A 23,386-nucleotide genomic window follows, 5' to 3' on the forward strand; every position below is an offset into this window, starting at 1 on the left:
GCGTAACAACAACGTCAGATACTGGACTCGTGTTTCGTCGTACTCCATCAATGACAAGTCCCTGGTTCCAAAGGACGTGCGTGTAAGAAAGATACCCTGCTCTCGAGATCACTGCTAAGTTCCCAGGTAGTAACAAATCAGAGTGACTACTTCTTACAACTAATAATGTGAGCCTTGATCAATTGTGAGCTCGACGTCTTTCTCGAAGCAAGTCTTCAAACAGAACCGGTTGGCGACACAGTTTGAGCACCTGTGTGTGGACAGGCACAGCTAAGAGGCGCAATGAGTTTATTTAGGCAGTCACAAACGGTAGTTCGAGGTCGAGAGGAGCACGAGGAGACTCAGACTGAGAGGTAAACGGAAGTCTACAAAGGGTGTTTAAATTGTTAACTAGAAAAGAAACATAAGAGACAACGTTGGATATACAGTGAAACTAAAGTACCCCAAAAATATAAAATGATAACAACCGTAGCTGAGGTCAACGGAGGCACCAGAATAGACAGCCTCTCTTTGGTAATAAAAATAACATTAAACATAATAGTATGAACACTGGAGGAACACAGACAATTGGACTAGTTTACAATATAAGACGAGCGCACATGGAAATTTCGAGATTGTTTATTACGACTCCCCTTAAAGAACAACACATAAAAATTGAACACTACTTCAGGTAGAGACATTTCGTGACGTACACAACATACCTTTGCACGATATATCTATTTCAGAAATAATAATGATAGCTGAAGGACAAAGGATGGGGGGGGGGGTGGGTGCGCCACTGATGGGTCCATAAATGTCGCACCTAAACCTGGCCCGTGGCAGTCCGAAGCCCGAAGAGGGACGCCCCCCGTCACTCATGCTTGTACCCCGAACATGCAGGACCCCGACCTACCTGCCCCCCCGGCCGAGGTCCGCGTGCTCCTACGTCCACCACAAGGTAGTAGGTTAACACAACAACAACAACAATAAATGTGAAGACCACGCACTCGTCAATATTGTCTTTAGCAGAAAATTTATTAAGTGTCTTTTTGAAGTTTGTCTGGACTACTGTGAAGTTTTACAATGAATTTCTATCCTATTATTGTGTTATAGTTATTGAATATAAATTACGATGTCTTTGTGTTAGGACAGATGACACAAAACAATTGAAAAATAAAGTAATGTAAGAAATCTACTCTGATGAAAACATAAAAAAAGTTATTTTAGGGGACTGCTTGTTTAGGAAAAGGACGTTTTCGTAACTTATAATTGCTCGTTCACTCGTCGTCTATTTTGACGAAACTTATGGTTAAAATAGTCTTTATTTGATTTTTTAAAGACGCAGCAGAATCGGACGAAAATACGAAATATGAAATGTCGTAGGTTTTTGATGGTAATTCTTTTAAATGTTGATAAAAACAAGGTAATGCTCTTTTCAAAAGCTAAAAAGACACCAGAGCCTGTTTTAGATATTGTAACTACGCAAGGAATAAAACTTGAAGTGGGTACCTGTTACAAATACCTTGGTATCTGGCTTGATGGTTGTCTCACTTTTAAACGTCATGTCAATAACCTGCTTAAAACACTGAGGGTTAGGCTAGGTTTCTTCTACAGGAACAAGTCCTGTTTCTCGCTTGAGGCCAGGAAAAGGCTAGTCACTGTGACCTGTTTACCTGTGCTGGACTACGGTGATCTGATTTATATGAATGCACCGGCCAATTGCCTGGTCAAGTTAGATGCGGCGTATCACAGTGCACTGAGATTTGTGACAAACTGTAAAGCATTAACAAATCACTGTACCCTGTATGCAAGGGCTGGTTTGCCTTCACTAACTGTACGGAGGCTCAGTCACTGGTACATTTTCATATACAAAGGTATGTTAGGGAAACTTCCATCCTACATCTGCTCCCTGATCTCACGGCGAATTGTAAATGGCTACTGCCTGAGATCGCGTGCTGTGGTTTTATTAAATGTGCCAACTGCTAGGACTGTCTTAGGGAAGACAGCTTTTAGATGTGCAGCTCCACTGTCTTGGAATAGTCTGCAATTGAAATGGAAACTGAGCAATCTGGTGCCACTAAATGTTTTTAAAGCTCGGTTGGATGCTACTCAATCGGAAGCTGTTGGTACCTGCTCATGTGGATAGTTATTGTAAATTGTAATCCCTGTAACGATGCTGTATGATGTCCTTTTTGTTGTTCAGTTTATGTTTCATGTGGAACCTACTTGAGCAGGTCTCCCTTGAAAAAGAGATCAATGATCTCAATGGGATTCACCTGGATAAATAAAGGTTTGAAATTAAAGGAAAATAAGCGGAGATGTTTATTTTCAGGCTTGAATTTTCTTCTTTTCAGGATGACGATATTTACATGTACGGCTTCAGAGCATGGATGACTTCCTCAATTGTCCAGATATTTAGATGTTAATAGCTTTGAGTTGAATGCTGCACATGTCTCCTTTAGCAACACCAATATGTATTTTCAAGGTTTGCACTTTTATGTTAACCCAATGTTGCTTCAGTTTCTCACTTGTGTTCAGGCTTCAATTTCCCCTTCTAAAAGCATTGATATTTATCCTCAAGGCTTTGATTAGGAGTCTGCAATCCATCTGTTGATGACGATGATCGTGTTCAGGGCTTTCATTTCTCTGTTGAGGATGTTTATGTTCTTATCTTCATATTTTCTTTGCGACAGCATCCCATTGAAAGTGTTGATGTTTACTTGCATGGCTTCAATTTCTTTCAACGACGTGTATGAATTCTGCCAGGTGTCCTATTTTACTGCTTTTGTGATAACTGAGATTCACAGCTTCTCATATTTTCCGATATCAGCTGAAGGTGAGGTATTTGTTCATCCAACAGTCTCCTACCAAGCTGGACAAAAACAATATTCCAGAGTTAGAAATGTTTGCCTTAACGTGGATGCTTCTCAGCATTTGAATACTGGACATGCTTTGAATCCTCTTCCTGAAATATATTTGCCAAGTTGCGAAAGTGTTTCAGTGTCTGGCCAATGCAGATCTTCTTCTCACTGCTCATCTAGATAGTGTAGAAACTTATTTTTACCATGCTTTTTTCCCACTGATCCACGTATGCAGGTTTGTTCCATTTCAATACATCTGATGTGGCATGTGGACCAACAGCTTTGGTCAAGCTGGAAAAAGCCCTCATCGTGTCAAACTTCTTGATTTATCCCGTTAAAATATTCCAGATGTTTTCTTTCTCAATGGCAGAGCTATCAGATCTTCCTTTAACAGCCGATTCCTTTCTTATGTGTGCTCAGTTGAAATTGCGACACATCACAACGTAGTATATTGCCTTTCTTTGACTTCCTTCCCTTGAGCAACATTTCTTCAGGAAAAAGATATTTCCTTCTTCAGTTTCAGTGGTGTCTGGTTTCCAAACCCAGATTCACATCGTAACGGAAGTTTCTTCAAATGAGGCCAAGAATTCCTAACAGATAATGTTGAAATCAGCTCAACCAGAGGTGTGTGGCCTCTGAGGATTTAGTTTAACCTGAAAATGTGCATCAAATAGATTGTCACATCGATAGAGAGCTTCAACGTGATGTCCGTCCATTTCAGTAAAAAAAAAAAAAGGATAGAAAAAATGTAATGACATACCAAAGCACATGTAATGTCTGCAGGCTTTTTCCTTTCTCCTGGGTCATGTGCTTTCAATATGCTCTTCGTAATGGTTCTGGTTTCAAAGTCCACATTGTACATTTCCCACTGCGAGACTAATAGAGGAATTCTGATTGTGATGCGATCCACTTCAGCAGCCTATTGACTCACAACGCTTGCTCCTTTTGTGGTCTGCCTGGTGGTGTGCACTCTTTGGCCTCTCTATTGTTGTCTTCTGCATCCGAGTGCAAACTTGATGAGACTTTGAATAAAAGTCACAAATATAGTACATTTGAGATGAAAGTTGTCATTATGATGCTTCTCTGCCACAAATCAGTGAGGTAATGCAGTGTTTCCTTCTTTCTTTTTAAACTATATGCCTTGACAGAGTTTTCTTCAGTCTTTTGGAGGTGTTTTGCTCTCCTGCATCATCATGTATCATCATCATCATCATCATGTATCATCTCCTGCATCATCCTGGATTAGGCCAAATCCTCCCAATCTTATCATGGCATTAGCACAACAGCAAGCTGGTGAGTGTTCCTATTTGTGTAGAATATAAAAAGGAGTGATTTGCAGCTTTTGTGGCCACTTTCCCAATAACACTCCCTCTCTTCAGTTCTTAATCTTGGGTTTGATTTCTTCTGGAGGGGTGCAGGTTTCCTGGGCTTCTACAGCAAACACGCTGTGTGTCTCTTCCTGATTTTCGTTGAGGGGGACTTCCCCTTCAGATTAAACTTCTGCAAAGCATCCTGGTAGTTTGATTCAACAGCAAATCTGGTAGATGTTTGTAGCAAAAGTGCTTTACAGTACCAATGGGGGGTATAAGCAGAGGTACAAACTGAAACACAATCCAGTTCAAATGTAGTCTTTCTGAGATTTTCAACAAGCCTTCCCTTTCCCTATCGTTTTCCTTCCTTCTTAAGCAGCTTTCAATGATCTTAGAAAGAGAAGTGTGAACTTTCCCCTCTCACCCTGGATGATTTATAAAAAAATTACTCTACCTGTTTGTTTTTGCGGGTCGGCTCATGTCCACTTTGATGGTTAGCGTTTCCTCCGTTGCGACGCTCGTATGTTTGTTGGTTTTCTGTTCGTTCAATCCTCGCGCCCTCTGACGGGGTATTTTCGGGTCAAAGTCATTCTTCTGTAGGCGATGGTCCACGCTTACAGGCCTCTGAGGTTCCCACTGCTGAATTCTGTCTTCTTCTGCCCACTCGGGCTCCTCTTCAATGGGATCCTCGTAGGAATCATCCCTTAAGGGTCGGAAAGCTGGTCTTTGCTCTTCAAGACCTTGGTATCCCTGGGAGGACTGCTGTACGCGAGGTTGATTCCTTGGAAGTGGGGTCCGTCCTCCTTGACCGCGATTAAATTGCCCTTTTGCTTGGCGAGGGCCGCCCCTCCCCCTGGGGTTCACATGACCTCGATTACCATATTTCACGGGGTTTGGTATATCTTGGGGCGTGGGGTTCCTCCTCGTTTCATTATAGTTGGATTCTTTCCAGTTATCTTGAAAATGGCGCCCCCTTGTGTTTTCACCATCATCCACCCTGCTGTCCGGCGCCCTAAAACGCTCCTGGGAGGAGCTCATGGGACGGGGACTCCTAGGTCGATCAAAGTCAGGGTCTCCACGACTGCTACCTTTTTCCCATTGTGGCGGTTGTCTGCTGTTTGCGATGCCGTGACCATGTTCAATGACGAGTGCTCCCGAGTGCCGAATGTCTCCACGGGGGAGGCCCACCTGAGCGTCTCCTTCAAACCTATCTCTGGGAGAGTTCACCGAGTAACGCTGTTCCCCAAAGTCCTCCTCATTCCTGTGTGACAGCATAAGAGGAGGTGACATGGTTCAACAATTATTCATGCTTAAAATTCAACTTGAATGTACACTTTAATTAGCCTTGGATTTATCTCACAGTCTATATCGAATATCTGTTAAACCTATAACAAGAGATCTTTAAACAGATTGTTTTCATTCAAAACTATTGGTTCAGTAAAATACATGCAGATTTTTAAGGAATCAGAAAGAGTTGCAATGCAAGACAGTTCATGCAGAATACAAGTAATTTATGTCATGCCAAAATAGGGTGTGATGACAAACAGTAAGGAATTTTGCTCTATGGAAAATTAGAAAGATGAGAATCTTCTGCATTCTTCGTTTCCTTGAGACAGTGCTGCAAAGCATTTTGCTTTAAATTTACCCAAGGTGAGTGGCGTCATCCATTTCTCTTCTTTGCATTTTAAAGGAGGGGTTCCTCTCCTGCTGTGAATCCTCTCTCCGTCTGTCTCTAAAAGGACCCTGTGTGTTCCTCTTTTCTCTCTCCCTACCTGGTCCTCCTCTCTGGTCATCCGATCTCACACTGGGACTGAGGTCCCTGAACCCCCCTTGACCTCTGCCCTGCTCCTCTCTCCTCCAGCCTCCTACTGGCTCTCTTTGTTTGTGGTCTGAGTGAGGCCTTGGCATCAGCGGCAATGTTTCCCTCTCGAGCCTTGGAGGCGACTGTGGCAACCTCTGCCTGTTTTCAAAACTCTGGAATATTTCTTTGAAGCCTCCTCTGTGTCTATCTCCTGCTCCATCTTGCAGCGGGGAAAGCCTCCGGTCATCTTCAAAGCCCACAGCATCACGATGCGGCGATAGTAGTCTTCTGGGGTGAAAGTCCGCCTTGGTTGGACGACGTTGATGCCCAAACTGACGGTCATCTTGGAAAGGAGGGGATCTTCTCTGGGCGTCAGGGTGCATGTCCTCCCTAAAGTAACCCCAGTGTTCCTCAGGGAAGGGGCTCCTATCTGACGGATTAGTGTCCAGGTCTGCAACAAGTTTGTGATGATCAAAGTCGGGTTCATCCCATGGGAACCTCCTGAAAAAGAAAATGTAAACAGAAAACCTGTGTCACCAATTGTAATACAGCAAACAATAAATAAACCATTAATATTGGGATTCCTTACAACAACAAACATGCAGATATTCATTTCTGAGTATTAAGAGTAAATTAAATCAAATCTAACGCATTTACCTGTAATGCGGTGATCTGGACCGTGGTCGTGACATTTTGTCAACCTTTAGGGAAATAGGTTTTTAGTTACAAAAAATAGAGGTTGCAGACAAACACATCACTACTGTAGAAGCAGTTATTACTGAACTACCTGAACTATGGGTATTGTCAAGGAAAATTGTTTTCATCTCATCTGACTGAAAATGATCTAGACTGTCTAGTTTCTAGCAACAGGGAGAAAGGTCTATCAAGGGTCACCTTTAATTTGCACCTAGATTTAGAAGCCAATGTCACCCTAAAAAGATTTCAATAATAGAAGACGTCTGTTTAATAAGTGAATCCAAACACTCCTCAAAGCTTGAAACTCAACAGCATAGACTGCAGTTACTGTAAATGATCTCCTGAAACAAAGATTAAAACTGTTAGGAACATATGTAATATATTTTATAGCTGTACAAACAAATTAACACTATTATTATTATTAAGCCAACGTAATAATACAACAAGATTAATTTTTATTTACTTGCACTATTTTATCTGTTTTATTGTGTTGCACTGTTGGAGGAGCCTGTGACCTAAGATTTTCAACGACATAACTACACTGTAGCTATGTACGAATGACAATAAAATTCTTGAGATAATTAAATGACATTTTAAACATTACGTTAATCCAAAAAATAACTGTTACATAGTTGCAAACAAGCTAACTTTAGTTGACGTCAAACACTCTTGTTGGGGTACACTGGTGAGCATGATAGCCCCTAGTAGATATTTTTAGATTATTCCCTTAACCTTCCAAAACATGAAAATGTGAAATAAATTAAGCTTACTTTTAGCTGGCTGACGCTAAAGCTAATGAGCAGTTAGCAGCTAACTTAGCTCTCTTACCTTCGTCGGCGACACGCGATGGGCTCACGCGGCAACGTTAGCTAAAGCGATGACAAACACGCAAAACCCTGAAATAAAATGATTGGTAATTTTAGATTAAAACCCTTTTTATCATCAGATATAAACAAAAGCTGGCTAAATGTGTTGTGTTTTTAATTAAAGTCTTCAGGAAAATGGCTGTTCACTTCTCTTCACTGCGGTAAACGTTGTGGCTCTGGGGTGTAACTACCTATGAATGGTAACTACCCGATACGACACTTCCGCCACGGTCTTTTCAGAATAAAAAGATTTGTTGTTAAATCTACAGATGAACACATAACATGAACGTATAAATCTATGATGTGGTTATTTTACATCAAGAAAATAACACGTCAGACTTTCAAAGTTGTAATGCTGACTTACCAAAACTATTATTTTAATTTCTAAAATTGTAACTGTAACATGTACCTCAGGTCATATTTATATTAACCTTTAATTCTAACGTAAAAAACTGTGCAACTCCTCTAAATTAAAGCTTTACACACGGTAAAAGTACCTTCAGTTAAAGTGGACCTATCATGCTATATTTGAAATATATATTGTAGGGCCATACCTATATAAAACATGTCTGTGAAGTTTTTTTTTCAAAATATGAGGCATGGCTACAATGGGTGATCTGTATTTTGAAAAAAAAACTTCACAGACATGTTTTATATAGGTATGGCCCTACAATATATATTTCAAATATAGCATGATAGGTCCACTTTAACTGAAGGTACTNCACACACATTCAATACATACATAGAGTATGATGGCTTGAACTAGTGGGAGAAATGGCACTGTTTGTCTGTAGCCAATGCCTTGAACCTCGGCAAAAATGGCATTAGAAAGTCAAGGTAAACTTGTGGTTAACTTGCGGTCTGCAATGCGTGTCACGCTCGCGCACACAAGTAAATATATATGCACGTTCATTCTCACAACNATTGTAGGGCCATACCTATATAAAACATGTCTGTGAAGTTTTTTTTTCAAAATACAGATCACCCATTGTAGCCATGCCTCATACTGCTCAAACCCCTCTTTTGCAGCCCTGTTAGAGAAACGCGGATCTTGGGTCCTTAGCTTGAAACAAAGAAAGAAGAGGAGGCGGAGCTAATGCCTGATCAGAATTCTACCGGAGATAAAGTTAAATTTGGTTGTGGTAAAACGCCATCCTGTTGTATGGAGCTCAAATGCTTTTTCTCTTGCAGGTTTATCACAAGGTGAGTTCTTTTTTTATTTCCTGCTTTTTAAACACATATTACGTCCAAAACACGTCAGGCATTGTTTCTGATAGCAACTTTCTGTGGGTCCGCCGACGTCACAGCGGATGGAAATCTCTATCCGCTCGTTGTACACCCGATTTAAAAAGATTTGGGTACAGAGGGTTTTATATACTGACGCTGCGTGAGTTCCCCGAAAGCACCAGGGACACATATTTATGTAGACATCACAAAGTGCATTTTGCATGATAGGTCCCCTTTAAATATTTGCAAAATGTATATGGTTGGTTAGACTTAATGTTGACAAACGTGTTTTATTTTGAAATCTGCAAGGCCAAACCGGAAGTTTAGTTGTTTTTGATAATGAAAATGTAATACATTATCTGATATCAGAGCTATACTCCTATACAGAAACTAATAAAAATAGAGATAAGATTTTAATTTCAGTGCGGCAGAATGTGCAAAATATAATGGACTACATTTATCATCTCTTATGTCACTTGATATGAATGTATGCTATTTTGTTTAACTTCTCAATAAAAGTGTCTGTTTGCATTACAATACGTTTGTTTATTCATACCAACTTAATGACACAATAGGCTTGATGAAGTTTATTGTTCATTTCAGCAGTTTTCCATGCACCACATCTACAATGATATATTCCACCAAGCTGCAGTGTCACAGAGTTAAGTAATATTAGGATAAACATTATGTCCTTTACTTCATATACACAGGGACCCCGGAGACCCTCTTACAATGAGCTTCAGCAGAATCTGGAGGAATAAAGAGTTAAAGTGGAGAGAGGGATGCCAGCAGAAGAGTGAAAACATAAAACAAAGTGCTGAAGGTTGCAGCAGTGACAGCTTTACAATTTGTCCCCTCAATGTGGCACCTTATATGAGCAGTAAAGACGTTTTTCTGCAACAAAGGGTATTTTTAACAAAATGCTTTGCACCTGGATCAAAAGCTTTCTCTATTTTACTTTTGCCACCCAACAAAAAGTTCCTGTGACAGTGATCATTATTTTTAGCCATGGTTGAATTAACCTACAGAGGCAAAAAAGAAACTCAGCGAAACATCAGCTTACTCTTTCCCTTCAATGTAACAGATCTATCAAAAAATATGCATAAATGGGTCACGTTATAAATGTAAATAAAAAAAAGTGATGTTCTCTAATATGTCTGGAAGTGACGTAGATTTATAATGGCATGAAAAGTTTACAAAATTAGAAAAAGAATGTGATTTTGCCAAAATACTTAGATAATTGAATTGGTGGCATGTTGAAGTATTGTTCAACAAAAATATAAAAATGAAGTCAGTCCATAATGGAGGAAGAAAAACAAAATATTTGAATAGATAAAATTGAAAGTTATTTGTCGTTAATATGCAGAAATTGTACAATTTAATTGGTGCCTTTAGGGAATTCTGTGTTCTTCACCAGAATGACATACCTGGCATATGGAAATAATATAGTGAGAACAAATGTACAGAAAAAAAAATATTTCCTTAAATACACAAACAATTGCACAGAGTTTTGTTGGCCATTTTTTTAAAGTTCTACAGAGGGGAGTTTGAAATGATTACCTCAGTCCTTCTACAATCAATCATGACTGTGGACCTGATCATGTACACATGAAACCTTATGTGGCCCTTGAGATTCTGTGGCCCCTGGAAAGTTGCATGCTTTGCCCTGCAGATCTGCGTTATAAGATGCAGCTGAAACTCATACACAGACTCAAGGGAAATGTGTAGTTCTTGTTTCTCTTCTTTCAAGATGTTACAGTAAAAAATGGCAAAAATGCACATGCTGAATGAAACACAGCCTGAAGGCAGAGCGCAGAGGGCGGGTTAGTTTTACTTCACAGAGGTGTAAGGCCTCAGAGGTGATGAGACACCAGACTTCTGAATTGGTGAGGTATATTTAAGTTTCGGGGGTGGGGAGGTGAGCTGAGGTGTAGATACAAGCGTCTTCAGAGCAGTGGAACACACAACTACTGTAAGTGCACATTATTAACTGCAGCTTGCGTGGTTACAGTCAGTGCCAGACAAATACACAACACACTGTGTCAACGTTTTCCCGACCTGCAGATAAAAATACAGGACTTTTTTATTTTTTTTCCCGCTTCTTCATGTTTTTGCTGTGGATTGTCCGCAAAACGTCCACGAGGCAGCAGAGAAACCTAAGCGACAGGCTAAGTGTGATTAAGGGTCAACAGCGGGGGTTATAATGTTTTTTATCCTGTGTCGGGGTGACAGGAAATCTACAGCAGACTAGGATTTTATAGAAGTCGCTGTGAGCAGAGGTGAGATAAACACACACATAAACCATCGGACATAAATTCCCACACACTGTTCAACACGGCTACAACCATTAACAGCTCAACTAGCTAGTCCTCACTGAAGATGCTACACAGAATTCACAGGATTTTTTTACAGCTTCCCCTCCAGATAAACTGCTGCTATAGAGCCGCTCGTCCACCCAGCTGGGTCTATTTACAGTTTTACAAAAGCAAGGATGAGATATTAAAGCAGGTGATACTCGAGTGTTATTTTGTGGCAGTGCAGCTGGGCAATACTGGCTTCAACAGATGAAATGATGGCAAGATGATGTGGAATGTCTGGGAATTTCAGGAGATGTAATCTGTAAACTAAAGCTTAATTGAAGTCTGCAGATTAGAGCTGACTTTGAACTAAAACATTCCCAGACTCATGCCTTTACAGTAGGTTTTATAACAGAGTGTGTAGCGAGTTTCTTTAGTTAACAGTGTTTTTACTTTCCCAAACTCAACCTTTTTTATTTGACATGCAAGAATGCTGATCCCACTTCTTTCTCTGTTACATAATCGTATTCATTTCTTGATATATTTCACTTTATTTGCATGATTTCGTCAAACTGTGTTGTGTTTTTAAGAGTCAGAATTGCCCATTTGCACTGCCTCAAATGTTTTGCCAGAAGCTCCACTGTTATGCGTTGTTTGGTAATACAGATGTGAAATTAGTTGTTCAGCATTTGTTCTTTGTGGAAATGTTGATTGTTGGTGATGTTGCAGACAGAAGCGACGCTCTTTTGGTCTGTTCCTCCTGTTTCTGTCCAGCATGCCAGCTCCTGAGAAGGTCCTGAGGCGGGACATATCAAGAAAGAGAAGTGAGAATTATCAATAAAGGTGCATGTAATAAATTAGGTCAATAAAAGTGTGGCAAGGTAGATAAAGTTTAATATATACAGTATACTGTATATATATATATATATATATATATATATGTAGAGAGAGAGAGAATAATGAACATTCTATTCTACTTATTATTAGTATAATTTGTAACAATATAAAAATATATATTTTAAACATTTGTGATTTCTACAATTCCAATAATGTTACAATGAGAGGGCCTCTCACGAAGGTAAGACAGATTGTTATGTTGAAAAAATTAAATAACCTACATGGAAGTTTGTTTGTGTATTTTGAATACAAAAAGAACATTTCAAATGTCTGTACTGTAATGTGATAGTCCTGTTACATTTGAATTGTTGAATAAAAGAGAGTGCATTGCAGTGTTTTTGTGATTTTAGCATAATACAACAGGTGTTACAGGTGTGCCCGGTTCTACGGGGGTGCATAAGGGTGCATTGCAACCTCAGTTGAGTCGTTATGCACCCTCATTTGAAAAATGAAAAGTGAAAAAAAAAAAAATCAGAAAAATGACAAGTGAAAAATATTACATGTATAAAGAAAATAAATTGTAATTGTGGTTAAATAACATTGTTTGCTGCATTTATTTGGTCAATTTAAACGGTAAGTAATTTTATTATGTCAGGTGTGCGTGACCTGTGCCGCTGCGCATTCATCATCTGCAAGGTGCTTACACAGCAGTCAATGATGGACATCAGAAAATGGTTAAAACAACCAGCCCTTATCGCCAGCAGTAACACTGCATCTACTGTAGGTAATAACAGTTCAGATCATGGGGACATTACGTTACCCGCGGCCACTGTCGTGGACACTAACGTCCTCCCGCCCGACTCGCCAGCTTTGCCCGCTTCGCCCACGGAGGCGGAGCAGCCGCAGCCGTCTTTGTTGCCCCAAACACCGCCACCCCTCGGCGGCCCGCAAGTGCCAGAGGACCTCGGCAAAACAGAGCCGAGGTCTATTTAAGAAAGTACACAACTCGCCTGTACAGTGGGGTAAGGCGTTCATTTTGCAGCTCATGGTTTCAAAACAGAGATTGGCTGAATATTCATGTAAAAAAGACGCCACGCTCTTATAGGCTACGTGATAAGGGATTGGGAAGGCATGAATCAAGCAAAGAGCACATAGATCTCTTAATTTTGCTCTCAAAGTGCACCAGATTGATGCTTTTAACTTCAATATTGAAAAAAAATCTTCCCGGGGGAGCATGCTCCCGGACCCCCCTAGAGGAGGTGAGGACCCCCCTAGAGGGTGTTAGGTCGACTCAACACTTGTAAAAATAGCACTTTACCACTGCACCCTCTCTAATCTCAGATGCACCCTGAGTCATTTTGTTCAGGAAACCGGGCCTGTACTAACCTGAATGTAAAAAGAGTGTTGAGGTTGTGTATCTGATTTTGAAGGGGGGTCTGTACCTGGCTACTGGACGTCCAGCTTGCTGGGGCCGAGGCTGTGGATGAGCTGCGAGGACTCGGAGGAGGCGCTGTACGCCTGGATCAGCAGATTCTTGTTCAGGTCCCCCACCCCGCTGCCCACCTGCAGTTTAGGGTAGGGGGCTGTCTCGGCTCCCTGCAGCTGGGCTCGGCCGTGAGCCTCCAGGTCCATCATCAGGTCCCCCCCCTCTGTGAGCGGGGAGAACTCATGAACGCTCGGCTGCTCGTCCCTAGACACCGGACTGATGGAGACAGATGGAGAACTTCAAGACACGATGGTGACAGAGACAGGATAGTCTATAATTATTTGAGCTTTTAAAAGTCAGTAGACATTTTGAGGTTTCGTTGACAACATGAGATCAGTTAGCAGTTGCCGTGTTAATACATCTTGTGACATTTTTCTACCTTCACCTCAAACGTCCAACAGAAACTTCTGTCTGTTTGGATGAGTTTATGGGTCGACAATGAGATGCAAGAATGGGTGAGACAGACCTGGTGAATATATAGCGACTCAAAGCGCTGTTTTAAGATGCTAGAACGGTTGCTGAAACTGTGAAAAATGTAATTGAGCAAGACGTTTTGAGAAAACACCTGAGAGACACACAGACAGGTGGAAGACTCTGACAGAGACAAAGGCGTCTCACCTGACGTCCATGGACTGGACTCCATCAGACAGCTCGTCCACAAAGCTCTTGTTCTCCAGGGGTCCCAGCATGATGAGGGGGGCCTCAGCTGGAGTTGGGGCGTCCTCCTCTGAGGGGACCCCAGCCACGGGCCTCAGGTCAGTCACTGCCATCACAAAATGTAATGGTCAGTTGCTTTCAAAATGCTCAGCATCACTATCAAATCTATACTGACAGAAAACCAGATGGTTGATAATGACTAATTCGGTGGAAATAAAAAGCTGTCCATTATGTACACTTTCAGATTATGAGCAGTAACAATAAAGTGTGCTGATATCACAGCAATGAAAAGACACTTTGAGTTCAGAGAGGTCAGTAAATGCTGCGGTATACTTGGTGTTGTGTTGGTGTTTTAACCAGCAGGTGGCGCTGCTCTCCTGCCTGTATAACGCTGCTGAGTCACACTGCAGCGACTCAACTTATCTAATTATACAGAAACTAATTAAGCTGGAGGAACAGATAAAGTTTTGTAACATTATTAAAGGAGGGTAATTTGTGTTTCTTTCACCTGCAGCACCAGACAGAGGCTCCACGTCACTCTTCCTCGTCCTCTTCATGATCTCCTCAATTCTCTGTAATGGAACATTTGATTTTGTATTATTTGAATGTTTTTTTTACTTTTTACTTGCAATGAAACGTATGTGTAGATGTGTGCTACCTTCTTCCTCTGCAGCCTCTCCTGCTCCTCCTGCAGGTGCAGCAGCTCTCTCTCCTGCCTCTTCCTCTCCGCCTCCTTCTGTGCTCGCAGGCAGGCCTCCTCCCTCTGAAACATCCCATAATTCACATTTTCTGTCTGTACTTCACAATTAAGAGTAAAGCTGAGTTAAAGTTGCACATTACACATTCATTCAAAGTATTTCCACTTTAAATAAAGGCTTTAATTAAGAAAGGGGAAAATCCAAATGAAGACCTATCATGGTTTACCAAGTGGCTCAATGATCTTGTTTTCAGTCTTTAATGGTAAAAATGAACAATGGATATGTCCTTCATTTTGTATCTCTATTCATCACAAGGAATAATAATTACAAAGAGTCCATGTATATATAAACATGTCAATTAAAAGTATATACAAATAAAACACAACAGTCAAAAAACTAAATGAAAATGAACAAATTCATTTATTATCAATATAGTTTTAATAAAAAAAATTCTAACTAAGGTTAATTACAATGTGTTCTTTATTTGTATGTCATCATCTCTAATGTATGTTGTCACAATGTACAGTACAGGGGTGTATCAGTGTGAGTGGTTTCAAACTCAATTAGTTGTTTCCTGGTTGCTTTATTTGTACGAGTACAATATACACTCAACAAACCACAACGGAGTAATGGTGCTTTTAAAAGAACATAACATTTACACAAACAAAGACATTGTGCCCTGACCTCTTTGTCCAGCTGATCCTGCATGTCCTTCCATCTCTGCTCCTTCTGCCGTCTCTCCTCATCCTCCCTGTTCCTCTTCTCCTCCTCCCGCTTCACTCTGTCCTCCTCCGCCTGCACTGCAGCTCGCTCCTGCCTCTCTCTCTCCTCCTGCTGCCTCCTCTGCTCCTCCTCCGCCCTCAGCCTGCAGGAACAAAGCAATTCAAATGACTACATGCCTTTTCATTCTGTGTCAGCGTAGTTTCCCGACGTAGCTATGCTTTAACACACGTCGTTTGGCGTCGTGGGGTCTATATTTTTTACGTGAGCCTCTTAGAAATAGACCTGGGATTTTATTTCGGAAATAATTGAAAATAGTAAATGATGGGAGACTATGTTGGTCCCCGTCTATAACAGATAGCGAGACTACAAATGATTTTATTGTGTAAATTACACAAAATTCAAGAATCATAAAAGGAATTTGTAATATGTTAATAGTTTCGATTTATTTATTATGTTAACATGTTTTAAAAATAATAAAGAGTTGGTTACTTAAACAGGTTATTTTTTGATTTTTCAGCTTCAGCCCAACTAATATGATCCATTAAGATACATGCAAAGTGCACATTCATACCTAAATACACATGCAAACATGCATATTAGGCTAATTAGTAATTACTGATTATCTAACAATTATTTTCTCGATCGATCTATCGAGTTTCACATTCGCTATATCAAAAGATGATTTATACCTCAAAACTCAAAGATATTACGTTTCCAATCACAATCAAAGAAACATTTTAAAAGGAATTACTTGGAAAAAAAGACATATATTGATTAATGTATTTGTGAAACCAAGAGTGTCAGCTGTAATGCACCCCCACCTCTCATCCTCCTGCCGCTGCTTCTCCTCCTGCTCCTTCTGTATCCGGGCCAGACGGCGTCTCTCTGCCAGCAGCCGGGACGCCTCCTCAGCGTCTGTCGTCCCTCCAACGCTCCGCCCCGTGGGCGTGCTCGGAGACTCTGTGTGGAGGCAAAGATGGTGCAGCATGACTTAACATAAAAAACCAGGGCTGGACAAATCCTTCAGGAGTCAGGAAAAGATGCAAATCAGACCTAAAGTGTTAAATACAGGCAGGTTGTGCAGAGATACAGTGGTGTGTTCATCTAGCTCCCCACAAAACACAGTGCCTTTGTTTTGGGATTGAATCCGTGGACAGACGTTTAAACCAGAGCGAATATTTATTAAAGTAGTAGTTTTTACCTAGAGAACAAAGAAGACAAACATATTCAATTTATAATCAACTCTTCTGTGTCTCATTCTGTCCACAAATTCTCCTTTTGTTATAGGAACACATTTTTCAATTCAAAACGGTTTCATTTTTAAATGGAATCATAGAAACTTTGTAACTTTATTAATTTATGAATACTATTTGTATACTCTAGGGTTCATGATGTTGTTTTTTGATTTTTATGTTTTGACTGTTTTTAGGTCAGGTGAGATCAGGTTTAAATCTAATGGAGGAGACTTCTTTAGTTTATCCTTCTTTATTATTTGAGCCCTTTTTTCTTTTCTAATTGACCTCTTTTTGAGTTCATATATTGGTAATGTAAGTCCCTTGAAACAATTATTTCACTTTATGAAATCCAATTTCTTAAATGTTGCTCCCTCTTTCCCTGGAGAGCTGGGTGATAACGGGGCAAACCTTAATTCAAATGTCAAGGTTTTATGATGTGAGCAGCACATTGACTTAATGCTGTCTTCAGATATTTATTCATTCCCTATAAAAAGGTGTCTGAGTAAATGCATCTGAATTTCATCCAGGTGGCTGAACTCACTTCCAAACATTCACAAACACACTCCCTGCTCCGTTACCTGCGTTCAGTTCTTTGCTGGTGGATTTAGGGATCCTTTTCTCAGAAGTTTCAGATTTGTTCGATTTCCTCTCCAGGGTGGTGTGACCCTTCCCCTCAATGTGACCCCTGTCATCAGTGCCGGGGGTGGTGGCCCTCTGCCGGAGCGGGGAGGGGGGGTACTGGCCAGGGGAGCAGGGAGACTGGGCGCGACTCCTGTTGGACCTCACCCTGAGAACCAGCACAACCATGTTAGGTCACCTGGACTGTGATCTGTGTGTTTGTGTGTGTGAATGTGTGTGTGTCTTACCGTTTCGGTGTAGCGGGGCCCTTGCTGTTGGCCCTGAAAGAAGAACTGCGGTTGGGAATGTTTGAGTTATCCCCCTGCAAGTCACCAAAATGACAATTACATTATAAACAGGAATTCAATTGTGAGCCAGTGTCCCTCAAATCTAAAAAATAATAACATCTGCAAAAAGTAATCTTATGGTCACAATGTTTTCTGTTGATGTTTCTATAAATCAACTTTTCACCTGCTTTTGACACTTGAAACATCCTTCTGTAAAATACTGAGCTGCAACAATAGCATGTCAATTATTCTGACTTTGGTGCACTTCTGAGGCTTGATTCAAAGATTCAGCTCTTTACTTTGCATTTCACGTTAAGAGCTACTCGGTCACATCAGGACAGAATTCTGCTGCATTGCTTATGCGACACAAAACTTGATGAGGGAAGCTGAACAATTGATTGTATTCGATAACGGTAGACAGTTACAGAATCTACCTAGATATATACAAGAAAACATTTTACCACATCAGTTATATCTTCTTTCCAAAATAAACCAGCAAGGTTTGTGGGAAATGTAGTCTTATTGTGAAGAAACAATAGCAACCTTTCCAACAAGTCACCCTCACACACATGTCTTTGCAGTAATTCTACAGATATTGACATTAATGGACACATAGTAGGAACCTGAATCTACAGATTAAGCGTGTGTGTGTGTGTGTGTGTGTGTGTGTGTGTGTGTGTGTGTGTGTGTGTGTGTGTGTGTGTGCATTTACCTGCAAGATGCAAGCATGACCACAACAAAACAAGACTTGCTAATGTAGCCTTTGAGTCTTGAACAGCTCACTGTTAATGATGCTGTGTGTGTCTAGTTCTATTTGTGTGTGTGTGTCTAGTTCTATGTGTGTGTGTGTGTGTGTGTGTGTGTGTGTGTGTGTGTGTGTGTGTGTGTGTGTGTGTGTGTGTGTGTGTGTGTGTGTGTGTGTGTGTGTGATGGCTGACCGTGGGTGTTTTGGCTTTGGTCTCTTCAGGCATTCCAGCGATGCTCCTGCGGTTGGAGGAACTTCTGTGCGGTCTGTGGTTGTTTGGGGAAGCTAGTCGATGAGACACAAAAGACACTAACGCATCACAAACCAACACACATGCAAAACACAAAAACGCACAAATGCATACAGACCATGACGATAAATACAGAAAATCAGAAACTCCAATTAAGTGAAGATGATACACTTGAGCAAAATATTCAAAATACAACTATGTGTGGTAATTCTCCTTTTGATCAATTCTATCAGATAATCACTAGGATAAAATTGTATTGCATGTTTTTTTAACGCTCTTTCTTACCTCTCTCTGGTGAATGGAGGGCAGCTGAAGAGTTGGAGAGCTGTTTGTTGATGATCTGATCCATCCCTGGTGGAGACAGGAAGTCACTGACTGATTAAAAAAAACAAAACACACAAATTACTCACAGACACACATGACAGAGAATCAGAGCACTGCCTGCTGGGGCTGTATCGAAGGAGGATGTAGATGTCACGTTCAATAAAAGGTCCCGAAAAACAAACACCCATCACACGACAAACACAAAACTGCTGCCTCACACAGAAAATAATCCAGCTGATCGATAAACCATGCAGGCAGGAGAATAAATTAACCTTGGTGATGTGAAATGAAGCAGAAGAAACCAGAGCAACCTGCTTCATCATGAAATGGAGGCTGATGATTCAGAGGCTGCCGTTGCAGTCCAATGAAATATTTCCAGAGCTTGTGAAGGCACCATGACAACATCAACATGCACAAGGTAACCAGATTACTGTGAATCACAAGAGTAGGATTATAATGTGATTTTTGAAGGTTCATAGTTTTACAATTTCCCAAATACTCTTTTTTGTGATGTGATGGGAAATTATTTAGATTAACTTGGTTTGTTAATATTAACAGAAATAGTTTAAGTACTGTATTTGTTTAATGTGCTTTCTGGTGGTGATTCTAATCTAATGAGAAAATCAATCATTTGATGCAGGAGCGTTTTAATTTATATATACACAAAAAGAACAAGATAACAATCGAGAGTTAGAGCTGTTGACTTTGGGCTCCAAAATATAAGAAGTATACGTTCTTATGTCAAGCCAACTTGAACAATGTCACCATCTTGATGAAAGGGAGCCACGCCCCTAAATACAAGCTATTTCTGTTTTACTATAAATAGTAGCATAGTTTACTAAATGAACATCATGTTGTATTGAAGAGGACTTGAGTCTAGAGATTAAGACTATACAATCACTAGAAACATGTTCATTTAGGTAATAAATCAAGTAAGAGGTAGGGTCATTTTCTCATAGACTTCTGTACAATCTGACAATCAGACAAAGGAGTTGCGCGCTGTTACATTACAAATACTATAGATTTACAGTAAGGCATGTATGCATTCCCTTCAATTTACAGACACTGAGTCTAAGTCCACTTATTTTGCACAGTGTTTGGTTTGAAATAGATTGAAAGTGCAGATTTTTCTAAAATACCCTGCAGGTTTGCGGCACAATTGCAGCGGTTCAGCAAAACGGCAAAAAATCAAAAGAAAAAACATACATTTCTACAGGGGCTGTTTCTGTAACAGGGTGTGTGTGAATGTGTGTGTGTGTGTGTGTGTCTGTTTTAATATGATCTTTGCCCGTGTGTGGGTGTGTTCCAATATGATGTGGGTGGTAGGTGGGGTCTAATAAGTTTCCCAGATTGCTGCAGGGTAAATGTCAGGAATGATATACGGTGTGTGTGTGTGTGTGTGTGTGTGTGTGTGTGTGTGTGTGTGTGTGTGTGTGTGTGTGTGTGTGTGTGTGTGTGTGTGTGTGTTTTATAGTCTGGGTTCCCTGCTAAGAATGATATGTATGCATCACTACTCACAGCCCTGGGCCTGGAAGACAGGAAGTGGAGCAGCCCTTTGTTGTGATAAGGGTGGGGGTCTGTGTGCTTGTTTGTGTGTAGGGGGCCTCCAAACCAGACACTCATTAGCAACAGAGGTGGAGTGGATATACTGAACGAACCGATGAACTGAAACGATGATGTTTCTCTCTCTGTTACACACTCACAGTCACATTCAGCTTGTGTTTAGTAAATATATTTAATATTGTCTCAAATTCCTATCTAACTATACACTGTCTGTTTGAAATAAATGAAAGTGTCACTGTATTTATTCAGCAAAAGATTGATTTTGTTGTGATTTAAGAGATTTTTCTGCAACCAGATACAACCCAAGTACTTCTGCAAATAGAAACAATCTCTAGTTGAGATTTTGAAGGAGATACCAGCGCAAACTATAGTTACCCAAAACATATTTTGCTACATCTTTGTGCAAATATTTGTATGTATGATATGCAATGTATATGTGAGGCAACGTTCCTCCACTTCTGGTAAAGAACCATGGGACCTTAATAGATGGATACTTTATTCATCCCAATTTGGGAAATTATTTAATTATAATACTATTTTGGAAAATATATGCACTGCAGTCAACAGTGACAGAGAAGAAATGGGTTGACCTTGTTTGAATCTCTCCATGAATAACACATATGATGTTTGTCAATTTAAAAGACATTTGCAATTCAAGAAAGGAGCAGTTGTTGACTAATACGTTAATTAGAAAGACTCGCCCAAACTAATCAGGTAATGTAACATCCCATTTGTGCGTGGAATATAATAAGTTAGCTAGCTAGCGATTGTTGGTGACATAGATTGTGCAAGACCTCAGAGGATGTTTACTGAGCAGTTTTACACCAAACTACGTCAAACAACAACAAACTGTGACGAAATGATCTTTCAAATTGGCAAACATCATATATGTACAGTAGTTCATGCCCTAATTCAAACAGGATTGATAAAAGATTTATCTCGCGCTGTTGACTTCAAAACATTTTCTTTCCAAAATAAGGTCCTATAGTGGACACCCTTGATGGAAGGGACTCTGCCTCTTAATTGAGAAATAAGAAGATTTTACAAAGCAACACTGCAGACACAGTACACACACGCCATAAACACACTGCAGACGGTAAACAGCCGATGCGGCGGTACACACACGTCCACACACACATGCAGACAGAGGAACAGCTGCAGGAGGGACAGCAGGGTCTCGGTGGTGGCGGTGCGGGGGGGGGGCGGTATGAGCGTAGCACACACAGAGTCATGTGATCTGTACCGTTACGGGATTGGTTGGCGTTGGATGCAGCAGGAAGCTCATTGGGCTGAGTGGAGCCAATGGCATTGCAGGGCGGGGTCTTAGGGTTACCTGGGCAGCAGGTTAAGCACAGCGGAGAAAGCAAAGCATTACACACACTCTTGTCCACAAGCTAGACAAACACACTGACATAAACAGTGAACAAACAACTTGATCCACACAAGACTTAAGGCAGGGGGTTGACATACCTCTTGATGCTGAAATGATCAAGTCAAAAAGATTCAAAATGCAACCAGGCAATAAAGCAGTGAGTAAAACAAAATGAATGCTACATTCAAAATTAGCCTGTGAGATCAATGAAGTTATACAAAAACTGTTAAAAAAGACTAGTAGTAGTTCAAGGACAACAACAAAGCTGAGAGTCAACAGGACACACTGAGATACCGGTAGTTTGTTCAAATGTCTGCTCAAACCATGAAGGCTTTAACATATTTAAAAAACATCTTGATAAATCCCAACTTGGGAATCCAGAGGATCATCAATTTAAATAACACCACCCAACTGAAGTCCCTAAAAACATTCATGTATTCTGCATATTATTTCACACTTCCTGACAACATATTTTCAGTGTTTGAGCTCTGAAGTTCATTCTGACAGATTTTTGTCCTTGCAGAACTCTGGGATCTCCACTAGATGTTAAAATCCTTTCTGTGGTTTGAACAGTGTTCGGCTGCTCAGCATGTTTCCTGTGTGCATTAGCAACATGCTGAAGGAGCCTATTATAGCCGCTTGATTTATAGCTTATTATTGGCCGATCAACCGGCTCCATATGTCTTTCAATTTTCCAGAACATAAAGCATGTCCACACGAATAGGTCAGTTGAAAGGTATCCCATGTTCAGAGAGCCGCCTTCGACATAAAACGAGCAAATGCAGCTTTTATCAGATTTGTAAGTGGACCAGCTAGGAGAAAGGATGCGACACACACACACACACACACACACACACACACACACACACACACACACACACACACACACACACACACACACACACACACACACACACACACACACACCAGTGAGTCCCTGTCCTTTAAATGGAGTGGCGCTGTAAGATGAGATGCTGCTGTTTCTGCTGCAGTGAGCGTTCTGCAGACCGACTGATCCCAGAGCAGCCTCACTGCCTGTCAGCTGGGCCCCGTCCAAACCAGGACCCTCATCCCAGGTCAGTGCCAGGACGACTGATGGCTCAATAATAGATGGCGTTATGAATGCCCCGCAGGATGTAAGGCCTAGCTGGGGGCCCTCTGGCTCCTCAGTGAGACGTCTCAAAAAGGACGATGTGATACGGAAGATAAACGGAGACACGGACGCTGGCTTGTGTCGCACTTTGTCTGTGTTTATGTCAGCGGCCTTGGTGAATTCAAGGTTAGAGGTGTAACTCTTCTGGGAATCGGAGCTGCCTCCTAGCTTGGAAATTAAACAACGCACACACACACACACACATACAAACACACACCTGTAGCACAAAACCTCAGAGTCAGTATGTCTGAAGGTAAACACACACACACCGCCTCTCTAACCCTGATGGTGTCTGGAGACAAAGCGAGGAGCAGCTCCTGCACTGCAGCCTCCACACCCTTTTCCATGCACTGGCCTTCCTCCACCTCCATCACCTCACCCACAGCCTCCGCTTTGTCCCC

General features: G+C 41.0%; 2 protein-coding genes across 3 annotated transcripts in view; both read right to left on the reverse strand.

Annotated features, from left to right (window-relative positions):
• The window catches only part of zgc:112982 (BCLAF1 and THRAP3 family member 3), a 12,475-nt gene extending 4,787 nt beyond the window's left edge, over positions 1-7,688 (reverse strand). For both annotated transcript variants that reach the window (XM_010786182.1, XM_010786184.1), the window contains exons 1-4: positions 7,476-7,688; positions 6,609-6,652; positions 5,796-6,452; positions 4,605-5,411 (exon numbers count right to left, since the gene is read on the reverse strand). In XM_010786182.1, coding sequence (XP_010784484.1) covers positions 4,605-5,411; positions 5,796-6,452; positions 6,609-6,643 — 1,499 coding nt within the window. In that variant the 5' untranslated portion in view covers positions 6,644-6,652; positions 7,476-7,688. The remainder of the gene's footprint in view (positions 1-4,604; positions 5,412-5,795; positions 6,453-6,608; positions 6,653-7,475) is intronic.
• A 1,624-nt stretch (positions 7,689-9,312) lies between these two features.
• The window catches only part of map7d2b (MAP7 domain containing 2b), a 14,261-nt gene continuing 187 nt past the window's right edge, over positions 9,313-23,386 (reverse strand). Inside the window, exons 2-13 of the mRNA XM_010786181.1 lie at positions 21,704-21,793; positions 18,859-18,924; positions 18,517-18,608; positions 17,540-17,613; positions 17,252-17,460; positions 16,260-16,398; positions 15,400-15,580; positions 14,676-14,780; positions 14,526-14,589; positions 13,979-14,123; positions 13,317-13,597; positions 9,313-11,833 (exon numbers count right to left, since the gene is read on the reverse strand). Coding sequence (XP_010784483.1) covers positions 13,321-13,597; positions 13,979-14,123; positions 14,526-14,589; positions 14,676-14,780; positions 15,400-15,580; positions 16,260-16,398; positions 17,252-17,460; positions 17,540-17,613; positions 18,517-18,608; positions 18,859-18,922 — 1,350 coding nt within the window. The 5' untranslated portion in view covers positions 18,923-18,924; positions 21,704-21,793 and the 3' untranslated portion in view covers positions 9,313-11,833; positions 13,317-13,320. The remainder of the gene's footprint in view (positions 11,834-13,316; positions 13,598-13,978; positions 14,124-14,525; positions 14,590-14,675; positions 14,781-15,399; positions 15,581-16,259; positions 16,399-17,251; positions 17,461-17,539; positions 17,614-18,516; positions 18,609-18,858; positions 18,925-21,703; positions 21,794-23,386) is intronic.

This window comes from Notothenia coriiceps, unplaced genomic scaffold (genome assembly GCF_000735185.1).
Source record: "Notothenia coriiceps isolate Sejong01 unplaced genomic scaffold, NC01 NC01_scaffold00028800, whole genome shotgun sequence".
Taxonomy (NCBI): domain Eukaryota; kingdom Metazoa; phylum Chordata; class Actinopteri; order Perciformes; family Nototheniidae; genus Notothenia; species Notothenia coriiceps.